The sequence below is a fragment of the Bubalus bubalis genome, chromosome 16 (assembly GCF_019923935.1).
Source record: "Bubalus bubalis isolate 160015118507 breed Murrah chromosome 16, NDDB_SH_1, whole genome shotgun sequence".
Taxonomy (NCBI): Eukaryota; Metazoa; Chordata; class Mammalia; order Artiodactyla; family Bovidae; genus Bubalus; species Bubalus bubalis.
In genome coordinates, this window is record NC_059172.1 from 79,593,166 (window position 1) to 79,610,796 (window position 17,631).

At 41.6% G+C, this 17,631-nt stretch overlaps 1 protein-coding gene across 1 annotated transcript; it reads right to left on the bottom strand.

Annotated features, from left to right (window-relative positions):
- Nucleotides 1-5,812: 5,812 nt before the first annotated feature.
- On the bottom strand, nt 5,813-17,038 carry MMP8 (matrix metallopeptidase 8). Its single transcript, XM_006053060.3, has 10 exons — nt 16,847-17,038; nt 14,939-15,183; nt 13,890-14,038; nt 13,677-13,802; nt 10,967-11,128; nt 8,541-8,658; nt 7,673-7,806; nt 6,945-7,098; nt 6,165-6,268; nt 5,813-6,007 (listed from the first exon to the last, which is right to left on the bottom strand). The coding sequence occupies exons 1-10, from the start codon at nt 16,955-16,957 to the stop codon at nt 5,898-5,900; spliced, it is 1,413 nt and encodes a 470-aa protein (XP_006053122.3). The 5' UTR covers nt 16,958-17,038; the 3' UTR covers nt 5,813-5,897.
- Between the last annotated feature and the right edge of the window lie 593 nt (nt 17,039-17,631).

Sequence of the window (17,631 nt, forward strand, 5' to 3'; positions counted from 1 at the left end):
ATATACACAGACTAACCCCAGGTAAAACGGAGAAAAGTGGCAAAATGCACAGTAAAGATTCTAAAGACTGAAATGGCCCAAAAGGTAGAGAGATCACTGCAGCCAAGTGTGATCTAGAGGCTTCAAGCAGGTTGAGCTTGAGCTGGCTCTTGAAGAGTGTGTAGGATTGGTTCTCAAAGAGGAAAAGAGAAGGCATATGAGTGGAGGGAGGCCACAGGAAGCAGGGATCATGGCAGAGATAAGCTGCAGGAGATCTGACCGGACTGGAGCAAATACACGTGTAGGCAGCCATGTCTAAGAAAGGGTGCAATGAAAGGAAGCAGAGACCATGGCAGAGAAGAGCTGCAGGAGGTCTGACCGGACTGGGGCAAATGCATGTGTAGGCAGCTATGGGCAATGGGGGTGGGGGTGGGGGTCTAAGAAAGGCTGCATGGAAAGTGCATGTTTTGAGTCTTTTCATGTCTAGAATACCCTTTATTCCGTCTTCATACTCTACAGAGAGTGTGCCTGGTTATGGAATATCAGGCTGAAATCAATCTGCCTTAGAATTCTGACATTTCTGTTCCATTGTTTTCTAGACTCTAGTGTTGTTGTTGAAAAGCCTTTTATTCTTGGCATGTTTCTTTTTATTTCTGAATAATTTTGGAAGTCTCTTTACCCAGGTATTCTGAAATTTTATAAAGATATCTCTTAATGTGAGTCTTTTTGCAGTATGTTGCTTGGCAATAAGAGAGCTCTTTAGTTATGAAAACTTCAAGGAAATTTTCCTCTATTATTTCTTTGATAATTTATTTCCACCTAGTTTCCTCTTTTTCTTTCTGGAATACAAAGCTATTGGAACTCTTGGGTTGAATCTCTGTGTTTCCAATATATCCTTTATTACTTTCCATCAGCTTTATTTCCAGCTCACCTATTGAGTTTACCTTAGTTATATTTTTAATGTCCAAGAGCTTTTTCTAGTTCTCTGAGTATCCTTTTATTTTTTTGTATTTTGTTAATTTTTTTGGATGTAAGCTATGTCTTATTTTTAAAGAATGTTAAGTATTTTTTCATTTATTTTGACATTTTCTTTTGCTTCCAGGATTGTCTCTGTTTCTTCAAAATTTCTGTTTTGGTGTCTGTTTTTGATATTAGAAGCTTTTAAAAAAATGTCTGGAGATGTGATCTGCAATCTGTTTAATATTGAAAGACAAGAAAGTTGACTGGAAACTATGTGTGCTTTGGCAGGGCTGCTGGTCGATGACCTTTACTGCAGGGCGGTAGAGTGGGTTCCAGACACTTCATATGGTATATTAGTTGGACTTCTTGGTTAAAATGTAATAGAAAAAACCCAAGTACCAAATGATTAAGACACATTTCTTCCTCTCTCGCCTCCAGATTTGGTAGTCCAAGGCTTGTGTGACAATACCACATCATCAGGGATGTAGGCAGCAGACTCCTGGCAACACCACCTCTCAGGGCCAGTGCCTCATGGTCCAGGTGGCTTCTCAAGTTTGTGCAATTGTGTCTGCATTACAGGCAGCTGGAGAAGGAAATGGCAACCCACTCCAGTGTTCTTGCCTGGAGAATCCCATGGACAGAGGAACCTGGCAGGCTACAGTCCACGGGGTTGCACAGTGTCAAACAAAAGTGACTTAGCACATACAGGCAGCAGGAAAGAGGAAGGAAGAGAAAGTAAATGCCCAATCTCTTTCTAGAAGCCCGTACAGTATTCTGCTTACACTTTTTGGCAAGAAATTAGACACATGGTCATATCTAGCCATAAGTGAGGCTACAAAGCAGTCTTTTAGCTGCATTGCTACCTCAAATGAAATTTACTGCAGCAAAGGAAGAGGGGGATCATGTTAATAGGGGTAACTAGTAAGTCTTTGCCCCACTGAGATTTCTATAGGTTGGGTATTTGTAAATCCTTTTTTTCGGGTGAGTAAGTTTCCCCAGAGAAGACAACTCCAATTTCTCACTTTAATCTCCCAGCAACAAAGTTATAGGAGGTGCCTCTGGCACCCTGTGTGACAGTATCCCAGCATACCTCTGAGCTTAGCTGTGTAGCTGTGGACAGGTCTGTGTAACTCACCTTACACAGCCCACCCTTAACCACTCACTGGGTGTCTTTGTGCTTTTTGCTCGGGCATTGAGCTGCCATGGGGACTGACAGGTCAACTCCTTAGAGCTACCTGGTGGTGGGGCGGGGAGCTGAAGGACAAATGTTCCAGCCTCCCACCCACTGGAGAACAAGTGAACAACTGAAAGGAGTTCTGTAAGTTTCTCAGTAAGTCCTGCTGGAATTGAGCCCCAGCTCCTGCAGCAGAAACCTCAGCGATACATACTTGAATTAATGAACTTTCCCTCTTTCTGTTTCATTCTGCTTGCTCAACCTCACTCTTGCTTGCTGGGACCACATCCCCAGTAAAGTGACTGTGCCACGGTCTTGTCTTAGCCTTTGCTTTGGAAGAAACTCAACCTAAGATAAAAGTAATATCATTCTTAAGTTTTAAGCTTAGATTCTCACATCTCTTGTACTCAAAACTTCAACACAGCATCCAGAAAATACCACACGTTGTCAAGAAAACCTTGAAAAGGGCGAATGTTTAAAATTCTTTACTATACTTTATATTGCTGTTCATTTTCTTTGCCTGTGAAATACGGTTAAAGAAATAACATGAATTCAGTTCTTGTGTTGAAAATGCACAAATGAGGCTTGGGCCAAGAATCTGTCATAAATAGCTGGTACAATTAGCAGGTATTCTGAAATGAATCTCCCATCTTTGTGCCTGTAAAAACTGATTTCATAAGAAGTTTTAGAAGATGCCATAGTCTGAAATTGACTCTTAAAAATGAAATCTCAAATTCTTACAGGTCCTTTTGCCATTTGCCATTGATACAATGAATTGCTTATCTATTTCCCTCACTTTCCCTAGCACAGTACCTGGAACAGGTAGGTGGTTAATTATAGAATAAGTGAATAAATGAAATTATAGTATATACTAGTTTCTATTTTATCTTATAAAATAAGTTGAGAATAAAGTATTGACATACTCAAGAGACTCTTTGAAGACATTGAATACTGACAAAATATTTCACAATGGCACCCCACTCCAGTACTCTTGCTTGGAAAATGCCATGGGTGGAGGAGCCTGGTAGGCTGCAGTCCATGGGGTTGCTGAGGGTCAGACACGACTGAGTGACTTCACTTTCACTTTTCACTTTCATGCATTGGAGAAGGAAATGGCAACCCACTCCAGTGTTCTTGCCTGGAGAATCCCAGGGACGGGGGAGCCTGGTGGGCTGCCATCTCTGGGGTCGCACAGAGTCGGACACGACTGAAGCGACTTAGCAGCAGCAGCAGCATGAAGCAATATCTAAAAGTTTAATATCAATAGCATAATATTTCTGATAAGGGAAAATACCCACAAATATATTGAAAATTCCCTTTATACTTCAGATAGACTATGTGGTAGTATATTAAGAAATTCAGTAGATCACAAATCAGTCATTTAAAGTATTTATTTTAAATTCATTTAATAGATAAATTTGAACCAAAATTAAGTATAAAATTATACTAAATTAATCATCTGCTGGGCTTAAAAATTCTAACAGAAAAAGAACAAACTATATGATAGTGTTAAATATATTTTACAGTTCACATATTTATTATGTAATAAGCTGCATTGTATTACATTCTAACAACTGCCAATATATTATAATGATTTTTTAATTGGAGGATAATTTCCTTACAGTGCTATGGTGCTCTCTGCTGTACGTCAACATGAATCAGTCATAATTATATATATGTCCCCTCCCTCTTGAGTCTCCCTCCCCCACCCCATTCTACTCCTCCAGGTCATCCCAGAGCACCAGCCCGGGCCCCCTGGATATTATAATAATTTTAATGTCTGGACTAACCATTGCTGCTGCTGTTAAGTCGCTTCAGTCATGTCCGACTCTGTGTGACCCCATAGACGGCAGCCCACCAGGCTCCCCCGTCCCTGGGGTTCTCCAGGCAAGAACAGTGGAGTGGGTTGCCATTTCCTTCTCCAATGCATGAAAGTGAAAAAATAAACTGAAGTCGCTCAGTCGTGTCCAACTCCTAGCGACCCCATGGACTGCAGCCCACCAGGCCCCTCGGTCCAAGGGATTTTCCAGGCAAGAGTACTGGAGTGGGGTGCCATTGCCTTCTCCGGGACTAACCATTATGGTCCCACAAATCTTAAAGTTCTTAATAGAAAATCCATTAGCAAATTTATGCATCTCATCTCAGTGTAATTGAATTAAATAATAGTTACTGAGTTTTGTGCCCAGCACAGTTCTGTTTGTCTGGCAAACCCTAGTTTTCTGTACAGGGTGTCTTTTTGAGGAGCTCAGGGAAAACAGAAATAAAGAACAACAGATCTAACTAGACCATTTGCTCAGACTCTAGAAGCCAAGGAGGAGGCAGAAGAGGAGGTGGTACCCCTCCTTTTTGCTGCTCCCCTGGGAAGATACCAATTATCTTGACCAGAGTTCCCATTCTGACTTTCTGTTTTGATTCATTTCCTTAAGTGCAGGTGTGCTATTTCAGCTTCCTAGAGCTGCTGTAACTCACAAACTTGGCAGCTTAAAACAAGAGAAACTGTTTTTTTTATCACAGTCTGGAAGCTACAGATCAAATCAAGGAGCCAGGAGGGTCATGTCCTTCTCTCTAAAGGCTCTAGGGCAGATCCTTCCTTGCCTCTTTCCAGCTTCCGGTGGTTGCCGGCAGTCCTTGGCACGCAGATGCACCATTCCCACTCTGCTCCACCTTCACAAGGCCTTCTCTACTGGATATCTAGTATCTGCTCTTCTTATAAAAACATCAGTTTTTAGACCTACCCTAATCTAGTATAACCTCATATTAGCTAATTACATCAACAGATGCTAGTTCCATAGGTACCTGGGGTGAGGGCTTCAGCATACCATTTTTCAGCTCAGTTCAGTCGCTCAGTTGTGTCCGACTCTGCGACCCCATGAATCACAGCACGCCAGGCCTCCCTCACCAACTCCCGGAGTTCACTCAAACTCATGTCCATCGAGTCGGTGATGTCATCCAGCCATCTCATCTGTTGTCCCCTTCTCCTTCTGCCCCCAATCCCTCCCAGCATCAGGGTCTTTTCCAATGAGTCAACTCTTTGCTTGAGGTGGCCAAAGTACTGGAGTTTCAGCCTCAGCATCAGTCCTTCCAATGAACACCCAGGACTGATCTCTTTTAGGATGCACTAGTTGGATACCATTTTTAGGGGGATACAATTCAATCCACAACAGGTATCAACAATATTTTTTTCCAAGAGTGGAAAATAGCATCACATTTTTGTCAAGGCAACGTATACGGCTTATGTTGTTCATAATACTTGTTGTTGTTGTTTATTCACTCAAAGAGTTGTGTCCTACTCTTTGTGACCCCATGGACTATAGCTGGCCAGACTCCTCTGTCCATGGGATTTTCCAGGCAAGGACACTGGAGTGAGTTACACTTTCCTTTTCTGGGGTCGTAATCCTTACTTCTAACCAAAATACAGTGCTAAATAACATGTAGCAGGTACACTTAAGATGTATTTAAAAGACTTAAGAATAAATGGGCATTGTAGAAGTCAAATAAACAAGTTAAGGAAATAATGAATATTGATTGAGGTGGCAAAGAAGACAATCTCCTTCTTGTGATGGATTCACTAACATGAGACGGAATGTATGAGAACCAAATCAACCTCTGCAAACAGTGGATACTCCAAATGTAATTTCACTGAAGACAAGTCCAATGAATACAGTGATAGCAAACAACATTATTTATTATTCAGAAAATATAAATAGGATACAGTGTAATAGATATGCAAATTAGACTTCCCTTCCATATTCAGAAAATGGATACAATCACATTTAATTTTGCTTCAACTGTACCTACAGTTAAGCCATCTATTGCTTCTGTCGACTCTAGTAACTCTACGAGCATGAAAATCAAATGCATAATATCTTGGTCCACTGAAGAAAAGGAAGAAGGCTATATAAAAGAAAAGATATAATGTATTGAATTAGCTTGTAGAAGATCTTGGATATTTTCAATTAAAAAACCCCATTCCAGTCCTATTATAACTATCACATGCAAATGAACTATTTTAAAAAATTAAACAAATTTATTAAGTTTATTTTCTACTTACAATTCTCCTGGAAAACTGCATCAACTCTACTTTCTATTCCTGGAAAAAAACTTGCTATACTTTGGGGATAACCTGGTTCCATAGATTGACTTTGGTCATCATAGCTGACGAGAAAAAAAAAAATCATCCCATATTTTAAGATCAATACAATATACAATGATAACAATTTTCTTTAAATTGTATATACTTTAAAAAAGTGCCTTCACACATATCTTCTCATTAGTTCTTCACAATATCCTATTTATTGAAACTAATGATGGTTAATTTCTCTACCTAAGGGTACCTACCTATTTATAAAATATACTGGTATCACTAATACTAAGACAGATTTCTGATTGCTGGTGCAGTGTTATTTTCAAAAAGGAGAGCTTATGTTTCTAAGGCTTTTACTTAATTGATTCATCATCTCTATCTGAATAAATATAAATAATAATTTCAACTTGGGAATCAAGTTCTGTATAACATTTGCTTGAGTGTAGTAGAATTTAACTCTTAGAATTTCATGAATAAATGAGACTTAGCCTAATTCTTTCTTTGGATCCCACTTTAGTGCTCTATTCAAGTTAGCTCTTTTTCAGGATATAGAGTGCTCAATACCATTGGGCAGGCGTCTTAACTTTATGAAAATTTCAAAAGCCATAGCAACATCAATTATCTTGTGAAAAAGAATGCTTATCAGAGACCATCTAGATGTGTTAAACCTTCAGATACCTGATCATCGATGGTTTCTAGACAGGGTGAAAAATATAGATTTCAATCTCTAATGGAAAAAAATCTTACCTCCAGAACTGGTCGTTTACAAAGAAGTATGTTTTTCTCCTGTAGGAAACAGCTGCATCAATTGCTTGGACACTGCTCGGGAAGCCATAGCTTGATATATGCTTGGGGTAACCTTGCTGAGTATCATAGCCACTCAGAGCCCAGTACTGGGTGCCTGTCAATGATTCAGGTGTATGTCAGATAAAGTTTTTCCATTCCTACAAAATGTATATCACTTCTTAACTTTTGCATACATTCATCATAGGAATAAAAATGGAAAAAATAGTCTTGAAAAGAAAAAGGTGGTCAAGTTAAGATCATTGGGCTATGATAGACCTCATGGTTCCCCAACACCTGTAAAATATTCCCAACTTCTAAGCCTGGCATTCAGGGTCCCACACTTGAATGTCTTATCTCATGTGACTTCTATACAGAGATTTAACTAGAACCTTGGGGGAATCTTAGAGAATTATACCTGGGATAAGGGTGGAAGAATGCTAAAGGTGGTCTAATGAAGTGTTCTTATTTTGTAAATGAGGAGATTAATGCCTGAAGAGGGTACAACCTGCTCAAGTTCACACAGCAGTTAGTGGTGGACAGGGGACCCAACCCAGGTCTCTCGACAAAAACGCAGCCAGCGTTAACACTCTCTCCTTGACTCACCTCTTTGAACTTGGAAAAGAGCACAAAAGAGTCCTGCCCTTCCCTCCACTGGGAACTAAAAGAAGAGGAAAACCTCGGGCAGTTACCTTTGAATATGAAAATTAGGTCCCTGTCAAAATCCTCATAAGCAGCCTGTATGCTGTTTGGCAGGGACGGCCAGTAGAGAGAAATGAAATTGAGTTCCACCATTCGTAGCTGAGGGTGCTTCCTCCAGATGTACCTAGTGGAACACAAGGAGAGAAGCAGGCGTGACAGTCTAGGTAGGCGGTTTCTTCGAGTCTGGGGCCGGAACTGGCCCTGTAAGCCTGCTGAGAGGATATGACACCCAGTGAAGGCGATGCTGGCAGCTCGGTGACCAGCATATGCCTTGTCCTTTGTGGTGACCCCATCCATCTGGTGAGAACTCTGCAGGTGTCAGAGGAGCTGACAGGAGGGGCCTTACGTTTTACACTACCTCCATTCTCACACACCGACACGTCTTATTTTGTTAGGCTCTTTCATTACTGGTGCTACAGTATGAGGAAGATATTTAGAATACAAGCACACTCAGCCTGTGGGTACACGGTCACAAAATACCCAATGGAAAAGTGAAAAATTCAGTCAGATGATTTTTCCCACATCTTATGAAGTGACTGGTTCCATTCACCTGGCTGAATTTGGGTGGGACCGAATACTATTTTGGTCTTGGGGAAACCCAGCCACAGAATTTCTAACAGCTAGAGCCCATGTTTGTATACATCTTCAGAAACATCTGAATATTTACAAATGTTTTAACTATTTTTTCTCTTCCAGGATGTTTTAAGTTACCCAGAAAGCACTATCAATTCCGATGACATTCACAGGCATAGATTTCAAAGGAAAAGCTGAGTAATGTGTAATATGTGACTTAATTAGAATACAGTTTTAAGTTGGCCAGTAAAAGAAGTCAAAAGAAGGAATATTTCATTCTCATACTTGTCTTTGAAGAAGAGTATTTCTCCACGGAGAGTAGTGACAGCGTCAAACGTCAGTCTGGGGTCGCAGGCGGAGGGGGTGGTTGGTCCAGTAGGTTGGACAGGGTTGCCTGAGGGTCCTGAAATTTAAAAAAGACTTTCTATAAACATAAGCCCAGGGTGTACATTCGATATATCTCAGGTCAGTGAAGGGTCTTCCTATGAAAAGAAATGCTATCTGACCATCCTACAAGGTGTTAAAGTAGTTACACATTGCTGCTGCTGCTGCTAAGTTGCTTCAGCCGTGTCCAACTCTAGACGGCAGCCCACCAGGCTCTTCCGTCCCTGGGATCCTCCAGGCAAGAATACTGGAGTGGGTTGCCATTTCCTTCTCCCATCACACATTGCTGCTGCTGCTAAGTCGCTTCAGTCGTGTCCGACTCTGTGCGATCTCATAGATGGCAGCCCACCAGGCTCCACCGTCCCTGGGATTCTCCAGGCAAGAACACTGGAGTGGGTTGCCATTTCCTTCTCCAGTGTGTGAAAGTGAAGTCACTCAGTCATGTCAGACTCTTCGAGACCCCATGCACCACAGCCTACCAGGCTCCTCCATCCATGGGATTGTCCAGGCAAGAGGACTAGACTGGGTTGCCATTGCCTTCACACATTAAAAGTCTTTTAAGGCTCTCTTAAAAGTCTTTTTTTATAATAAGAAAATTAAACAGGCTCAACCTGATGGCTCAGTTGGTAAAGAGTCTGCCTGCCAATGCAGGAGACATGGGTCTGATCCCTGATCTGGGAAGGTCTCTCATGCCACAGAGCAGTTAAGCCCGTCCGCCACACTCTAGAGTCCGGGAACCACCACTAGAGAGCCCACGGACCGTGGCGACTGCAGCCTGAGCACCCTGGAGATTGTACCCCGTGACAGGAGAAGCCAGCGAAGAGAGGCCGCCTCTCACCGCAGCTGGAGAAAACCTGGGCAGCAACGGAGACCCAGCGCACCCGAAGAATTAGATAAAAAATAAACAAAAGAGTAGTTGTGACTTTAAGGACTGTTCCAGGTTAAGTTGTGAAGCAAAGAAATGTGAATTCTTCCCCTTCCCCTCTGCCAGTTTAAAATCAGAATCCCATGTTTCTTTCCCTTCTTGGTTCCTCTTTCTGCATGTTTAGTCACTCAGTATCTACTTTCTCATTTCCCACAAAAATCCCCCTTCAAGAAGCTCTTATCTATCAGTCTTCTGCCAAACAGCATAAATCTAAGTCCAATTTTAGAAATATTTTTCATATAAATATTTAAATTGTAATGTATTTTCTCATTGCAGAACAAAAGGTTGCAAGCAGTTAAAATATGGGTGAGCGAGGAAAGGAGGTGTTTTCAGAGGAAAAGGAATTGGGAAGTAGGGGCAGTTAGACTAGGTCTCATTGTTCCTGAAAATTCTACTGTCATGAAAAAAATTCATAGTCGTGGGACCCTAGCCTGCTTGGTTTTGATACTGCTATCTTACCAGAAAGGGAGAATGTTTTATCCAATGTGACTCCACAATACTCCTGTCCCATCAACACTTTAAATTTTTTTTTAGAGATAGAAAGAGCTGTAAACCTTTCTCTGGCTTCTTGTTCCTACAGCTACTAGGGGGCAGGAGGGCAAGAGGAAGGAGAGATGGAATGGTCCAGACCACACTTAGACAGAACCAAAGGCCTCTATATCCCTCCCTGAAAAGTGTCAGTCTCAGGTTTAAAAAACATTTCTATCTCTTCATACTCCATCCCATTTCCTTCTTTCTGTCACAGACAACAATCTTGATATGTTCAACATGTATATATATGTAAATATATGTTTGTTAGCATGTTTCTTGAAAATGCTTTGCTTTGTCTGTATGCATTCTTAATTTGTGTGGATTCAACATATTGCATTATTTGTACACTGTGTAATATGTATCATTCTGTTTCTTATCCAGGAATCACAATGTTTTAAAGACGCATCTGTGTGTGTGTGTTAGTTGTTTAGTCGTGTCCGACTCTTTGCAACCCCATAGACTGTAGCCCACCAGGCCCCTCTGTCCATGCAATTCTCCAGGCAAGAACACTGGAGTGGGTTGCCATTTCCTTCTTCAAAAGGAACTATAGAAAGAAAGTGAAGTTGCTCAGTCATGTCCAACTCTTTGAGACCCCATGGACTGTAGCCTACCAGGCTCCTCTATCCATGGAACTCTCCAGGCAAGAATACTGGAGTGGGTTGCCATTTCCTTCTCCAAAAGACTCATCTGTGTCCACCTGATTCAGAGTTTTTCAGGGCTGCACATTACTATATGGCCTGCATCCACCACATTTTCCCTGTTTATTCTCCTGATGGGCTCCCAGGTGCCCTCCAACATCCATCATCATAGCAGACTGCAGTGAGCATCCCTGACGTGCCCAGGCGTCACCACGTACTTCAGACGACCTTACCGTAGATGGCCTGAATGCCATTGATGTCATCTTGATGCAGTGAGTAGCTGCTGGGGTCAATGAAAGCGTAATTGGGATACATCAAGGCCCCAGGATCAGTGGAGTGAGCCAGCCCCAAGGAATGGCCGAATTCATGGGCAGCAACAGGAAACAAGTTGTAATCTGAAATGCAAGCGTGTGCAGTGAATGGGTTGAAGTGGATTGAAGGGTGGTGGGAATAGGATCTCGAGGAACGCAGCTTCGAGGCCCAAACTGCCTGACTTCTCCCTTCCCTCTTCATTATCTGATGAAATAGAGGCTGGAAGGAAAGAAGATAGGACTCATAGGTTGTGATTAGGAGTAATGAGCGCCTCATCAGGTCTTAGAAACAAGAGGACTGCCTTTCTTCCAGTTCTCATAACTGACAGACCTGAGGTTTAGGGAAATGATGACGAGGCCATCACAGGTCTCAAGACTCTCAGAGGCCCTCTCCCCACACCTGCTCCTTGCCAGCCTCCCAGACCCACAGCACCACAAGCCGAGTCGAAGTGAAGAGGCACACAGAAAAGAAGCCAGTCAGCCGGGCCTCCCATGAGGGGTTGACTCCCTTTGGCTTCCTGACTACCCAGAGCCTAGCACCAGCTCTTCCTTGATTCTGAGCTCTCCAGGAAGCATCGGGAATTTTCCACCAGAAAGAGACAAACCCCGCCCCTTATTGGTTCCTACTCTTGTCTTTTGACTTCCACGAGTACGGTGCCTTTCATAACTAGAACTGAAAAACTTTCAAGGCTTGCACTTCCTGTCAAACAAAGCCCAAGCTCCTTTGCCAAGTCCAAGACTACTGCATTTGTCTCCGGCAGACGTCTGAGGACTGGATGTCTGATGTGAACCCTTCCCTCCAGCTGGTCTACGTGCCATCTCACAAACACACAGGAATTTTCTAACACTGCCTACTTTAAAAAAAAAAAATCATAGTTGTAGAGCACTTTCTTATATGCTAGTCATTGTAATAATATTTAATCTTAGCAACCTTCTTATGAAGTATTATTAGAAATACTTCTATAGGAAAGCAACTGAAGCCCAGAGATTTTGGAACCTTGTTATTTGTCTTGCAACTAATAACTGGTAGCTGGGGTTGAACCCGGTTATGATAGCAAGCCCTGTGCTCTTTCCAGTGTTCAACACTTCCTGATGATAATTAGCCTTGAATATTCTACCCATGCTCTAAGACTTACTTTCTTGATCATCACATCCTTCCACCTTGCCTTCATGAATGCTTCAAAAAACATCTTTGAGTGCCTAAAGTACTGGGCAAGGGGCTCTGGGGGATTTATCATGATGCATAGACTAGCCAGGGAGACACGTGCAAACAACTTGAATGTGCGGAATAATGAGGAGGGAAGTCAGAGAAGACAAAACAAAGGCTACTAGGATTCTGAGAAGAAGACAAAATGGGGTGTTTCCATACCAATTGACATAGTATGGAAAAATAGAGACTTTGAAAGCTGGGGCTTTGGGCGTGGGCAAGGGCATTTCAGGAAGAGGAAGCAACGTGAGCCAACGTAGGATGGTTGGAAAGCAGATGCTGTCATCTGGGGACAGTGAATTGCAGTGTGGCTGCTCTGTGTGAAATGTGAAGACAAGCCATGAAAGATGATGTTGGGTGATCCCCAAGAGCTTTCAGTGTCAAACGGACATATTTGGCCTAGAAAATGTAAATACCAGGCTTTCCAAATGTGGACATGAGCTTTCCAAGAACAAAACTCCTTGCAGTGTTGGGGAGAATTAGAGGGACAGAGACCAGAGGTGAACAGTCCAGGTGGGATTCTGGATCAGGTGAGCAGTAGTGACCATCTGACCTGGTGGGAAGGGCAACAAGAATCCGAAGTCATGGGGAGAGTTTATTATCTTTGTGAACACACAGCTCCAAGCACAGGGATTTAGATAGAATAAATACTTAGATCATTGATGTTGAGGAAATGGTGGGAGGAACAGGTCCTAAGTGAAGATAAAATGTTCCTTTCTTATTATTTTCAAAAAACTGTCCCATGGCCTCTTGTTACCTTATAACCTTTTAAAGCACCACTCAGTTATTCCCTCCAGGTGATCTTATTCTTACCCTGAGTCTTCTCCTGAAGGGGGTAGTTTGCTATATGGGAACATATCTTTGAAAAAATAGCTCTATTAAGATGAAATGACTAGATAAACAAGAATATCTAGATGGCTGCTCTTTCCTAAGTAGGACAGTTTTCTAAATAAACCTTATTATTTCTGAATTTCCAAAAGTAAAAATCTTTTCAAACATCATAAAATTTCACAATATTAAAATAAAGATATGCCCTAAATCAGTGGTAAGCAGACTTTTTTTAATGAGAGTCCAGATAGTAAATATTTTAGATTTTGTGAGCCATAAGCTCTGATATTGTGGTATGAAAGTCGTCATAGATGATACATAAAAAGAAGAGTATGTGGCCCTGTCCCAATAAAACTTCATTTATACAAATAGGAACAGGAAGGACTTAGCCATGATTTGTTGTTTTGACTCCTGCCTTAGGAAACAAGGTCAGGATTTAGCTTTTAAGATTTTTTCTCACCTAAATTAACTTAGTATCTTAAGGTAATAAGAATAATGTGTGTTTGTGTGTGTGTGTGTGTGCATGTAGACGTGCAAATTCTAATATGGGAAAGTTCACTTAGAAGCTACATGTGGACATAACCTTGGTTAACTTACTTTCAGAGGTTTTGGTCCATGTTTCTTCTGCATCAAAATGAACATCTCCTCCAATACCAGGGCCTGGCTGAAAGGCATGAGCAAGAATTCCATCGGGTCCATCAAATGGGGAATTGTCCCCATGATCTGAAATAAAACAAGTTGTATTAGGTTTTAGCCACTTTTCAGTTTAGCCAGAGAAAGCAACATTGAGCCTGACTTCTTTGAGCCCACCTCTTTGGGCAAAAGAAATCTGGATGTCTGCTTCTTCGTCCAAGGTCCTGTTGAAGGTCAAGGGTGACACTTCACTCCAGACTTTAAAGGCGTCCTCAATAATTGCTTCCACATCCGTCTCTGTCAAGTTCGAGGTATAGTTCACAATCCTTCAAAATGAGAAGGCACATTAGTCTTTAGAACAGCAGTCCCTCGGTAGATTCAATTGCTCTAGTTTGGAGTTTGTTGCATGTGTAACATGCTACCACTGAACACTGTGTAAGGAGTGGGTGAAGGACTTAGGGTTGAAGACAGACCTGGCTTCTGGACAAGTTACTACATGTCTTTAAACTCCACTTCCTTATTCATAAAATGAGGATGGTAAAATAGTACCCCTCTCATAAGGCTTTTGTGAGAGTAAATATATATAAAGCATTTAGTTCACTACTTGGCAAATAGTAGTCTTCAATAAATATAGTGTATCATTATTACTGTTATTATCTTCAAAATGGATGAAAAGTGAGGCTAGATTATCTCCAGCAATGATTAAGTCTTTTGGGGGGTCCCTGGTGGCTCAGTGGTAAAGAATTCACCTGCATGCAATTCGGGAGACTGCCTGTAAATGCTGGAGACTCGGATTTGATCCCTGGATCGGGAAGATCCCCTGGAGAAGGAAATGGCAACCCTCTCCAGTATTCTTGCCTGGGAAGTCCCATGGGCAGAGGAGCCTGGTGGGCTACAGTCCACGGGGTCATAAACAGTCAGACATAACCTAGTGACTAAACCACAAGCCACTGACATGAGTTCTTGGACAGACAGCCTAACTTTGCCATAGTCCTCTTTAGACTGTTAGAGAAAGGAGACCAAAAATGGCAGGCTTTGGATTGATAAGAACCCATGGGATCTTCGCCACTTTATCCTCTCATTCATTCACTAGAATCTAAACTGTGTAAGAACAGGGATATTTACTTGTCTCTAGTGGAGTCCAAGTTCTGATTCAGTGTCTAACACAGTAAGAGTTCAGTGAACACTGGCTCAGTGAATAATCTCTGAAACTCGAGAAATATCACCTGTAGGTCAGCTTAGTTTTTTCCCACTTGGGGTTTCCTGGGGTTCTCATAAAGCTGCCCGAGTCGGGCACTCCACAGCGAGGCTTTCTCATCATCTCCAGGGTTTCCTCATTTGGCTTCCCTGTCACGTTCAGCCCGAAGAATTGCTGCATTCTTTTAAGTGTCTCAACAATCACATTAGTTTTGCTCTTCCTTTCAGACTTATATTTGAACCTTGGCAATTGGTAGAACTTCTCTAGGTAATTCTGGAAAAAGACAAACATATAAGGGATTTGCTGTGAAATTGCCTTCAGTTCTCTGGGGTTTTGCATTCCTTTTTAAGTTATTACAGAGGTCAAACCAGGGCTAATAACCTGATCACCACAAAGATAAAAGCACAAATTTGCTGGTTGACTTTGAGAGAAAAGGGCCTACTGGAAAGAACAGTTTATCCCTTCAGTGCTACAGTTACTATTATTCCTAAAAATAGGTATTTCATGAAGGGTAAGATAGACATCTTAAGCAATCTCAAGCAAAATGCTAGTATACAGTTAGGAGACTGCCTTCTTGTTTTTATTAAAAAGCAAACAAAACAAAACAGCATAAGCATTTATTGACTTCTTGAAGTATTAGTTGCAGCAACGCAGATTCTCTTTTTTTATCCTCTTTTCACTATTGTAGAGGAGGGTTAATCATTCACACTGACATGAAGATGCAAAAAAATAAGGAACTTGCCAAGATGATAATCGGGTCCCAATTCACCACGCTGCTTCCCAAATGAGAACTGAGAATTTTAAGAGAAGAACACCAAACATGTTTTGGAGTAACAGCAGCATCACTCTCATTAGCCTTTTATTCACCACAGTAACTCTTCAAGAGGGGCCAGAACTCATTAAGTACAGGTTCTGAAGGTTGTTAATGAGCCAATTATGAGACTTCTTTCTTTCACCTTAAGCATCCTTAAGTGGCACTTTGCAAGTGACACAGGACACAGCAATTTTGAGATCAGATAGCTTTGGGTTCAAAACTTAGCTCTGCCACGGATTAATTGTGTGTCCTGGACACATCACTTAGATAATTTAAGATTCATTTTTATCTCTAAAGTGGAATTAATAATCTGTCATCACAGGGTTGCTGTAGGATGAAATGAGACAATATTTGAGAAATGCTGAGCAGGACACCCTGTGCAGAATAAGTACTTAATCACTTCTGGCTATCAGCCATGGGTTACTGTATCATGGTAAGAAGTATTTTTTTTTTTTAAGTCAAACAAAAAGAATCAACAAGAAAAAAATGCTTTTCTAAAACTGTAATGCTGAGAAAATTGTGCATGACAAATTTCTGACAGCATTCCTTTGTTTTTCTTTAAAGACTTGGCCTTTCATACTGTTAAATAATGGGGAAAAAGCTATCAGTTTTGTTTATTACAATGCTTCCAAGAGTTTATAAACAGCCCCATAGTCTGATTTTAGGAAATAACACCACATGATGAACTGATTTCTGGTTTCTTATAGTTTCCCATCCTCACACTCTCTTGTACGCCTGAGATATTTGGCTGCACAAACAAGTTCATACAAGAAAGCACCAATCATGTAGTAACTGCATTGCAGACATTCTAGAAAGGAAGTCTTAGGTAAGTGAGAAAGAAAATCAGTTTATAATTAAAACCATTCCTTCTAAAAGGTTTTCCCTGCTGGAGCAGCTTGGCAGCCGTTGTTTTCCAAGGGTTTGAAGAGTCCAGCATGTTTGCACGCCCGGCTTTCAGAGAGCCCCGTTTGGAACTTTCCTAATCATTGAAACAAGATGTTCAGCCTCAAGCAAATCATTCACATAATTCCTTCAGGCGGTTTCAACTAAAAAGAGAGGATAACCCCAAAATTTTCTCATCACCAGCAAATCAACCACCCACCTAAATGATAGTTGAGGTACCTGAACAATGTTTCTGTTTTTCTCTTCTAGGGATGCAAAAGATACTGGAAAGGCCCTGGAAAGCTGCACGTGGAGTAAGAGCAGAAGTGGGAGCATCTTCAGGCTGAACATGGCCTTCCTTGTCTTCAAAGACTGCCTCTCCCGGCCTGCCTTCTGCCCCTTCCCCTGACGGGTACCCTGAAGATCACAGCATCACAGGTCTCTCCTGTTTCATTTGGTCCCTTATAAAGCTGTGTCTTAAACAATTGCCCCACCAGGAATGTGAAGCAATGCAGGCTAATTACACTCTGACAGTTCTGCAATGTTATAATGTGATCGAGTACCCTCAAACGGGGGAGCCTTTCAATGGAAAAAAGTACAATTTGCTACTCTGCTTTTGGGGCTTTTACATATTTACTTTTGCAAAATTGTCGAGGATAAGGAATAGGAGGCTAATTCTGAAGTTAATAAACAGCATTTCTGGGTATGTCAGAGGCTGAGGCTGTGTTAACTTAAACAGTAGAATATTGTTTGATTAGTGGTAGGTGTCTTGGGACTAAGGAGTCTAACTGGAGAATCTCTGCACTTACCCCACCCCCCCCTCATTGTTGTAGGTCTGGAACATGTGTGCTTGTGTGCACTGTGACAAGGTTGGATGCATCTGGGAGTCCTAGAGTAGATTCTGGAAGATGTGGTTTTGGCATCAATGCAATAGAAAGCCCCAGTCCACAGCTGGATTTTCCTTGGAAAGACACAGAAAACAGTTCTGATGGTAATGATAATAACGATCGTTTGCTAAATACTTT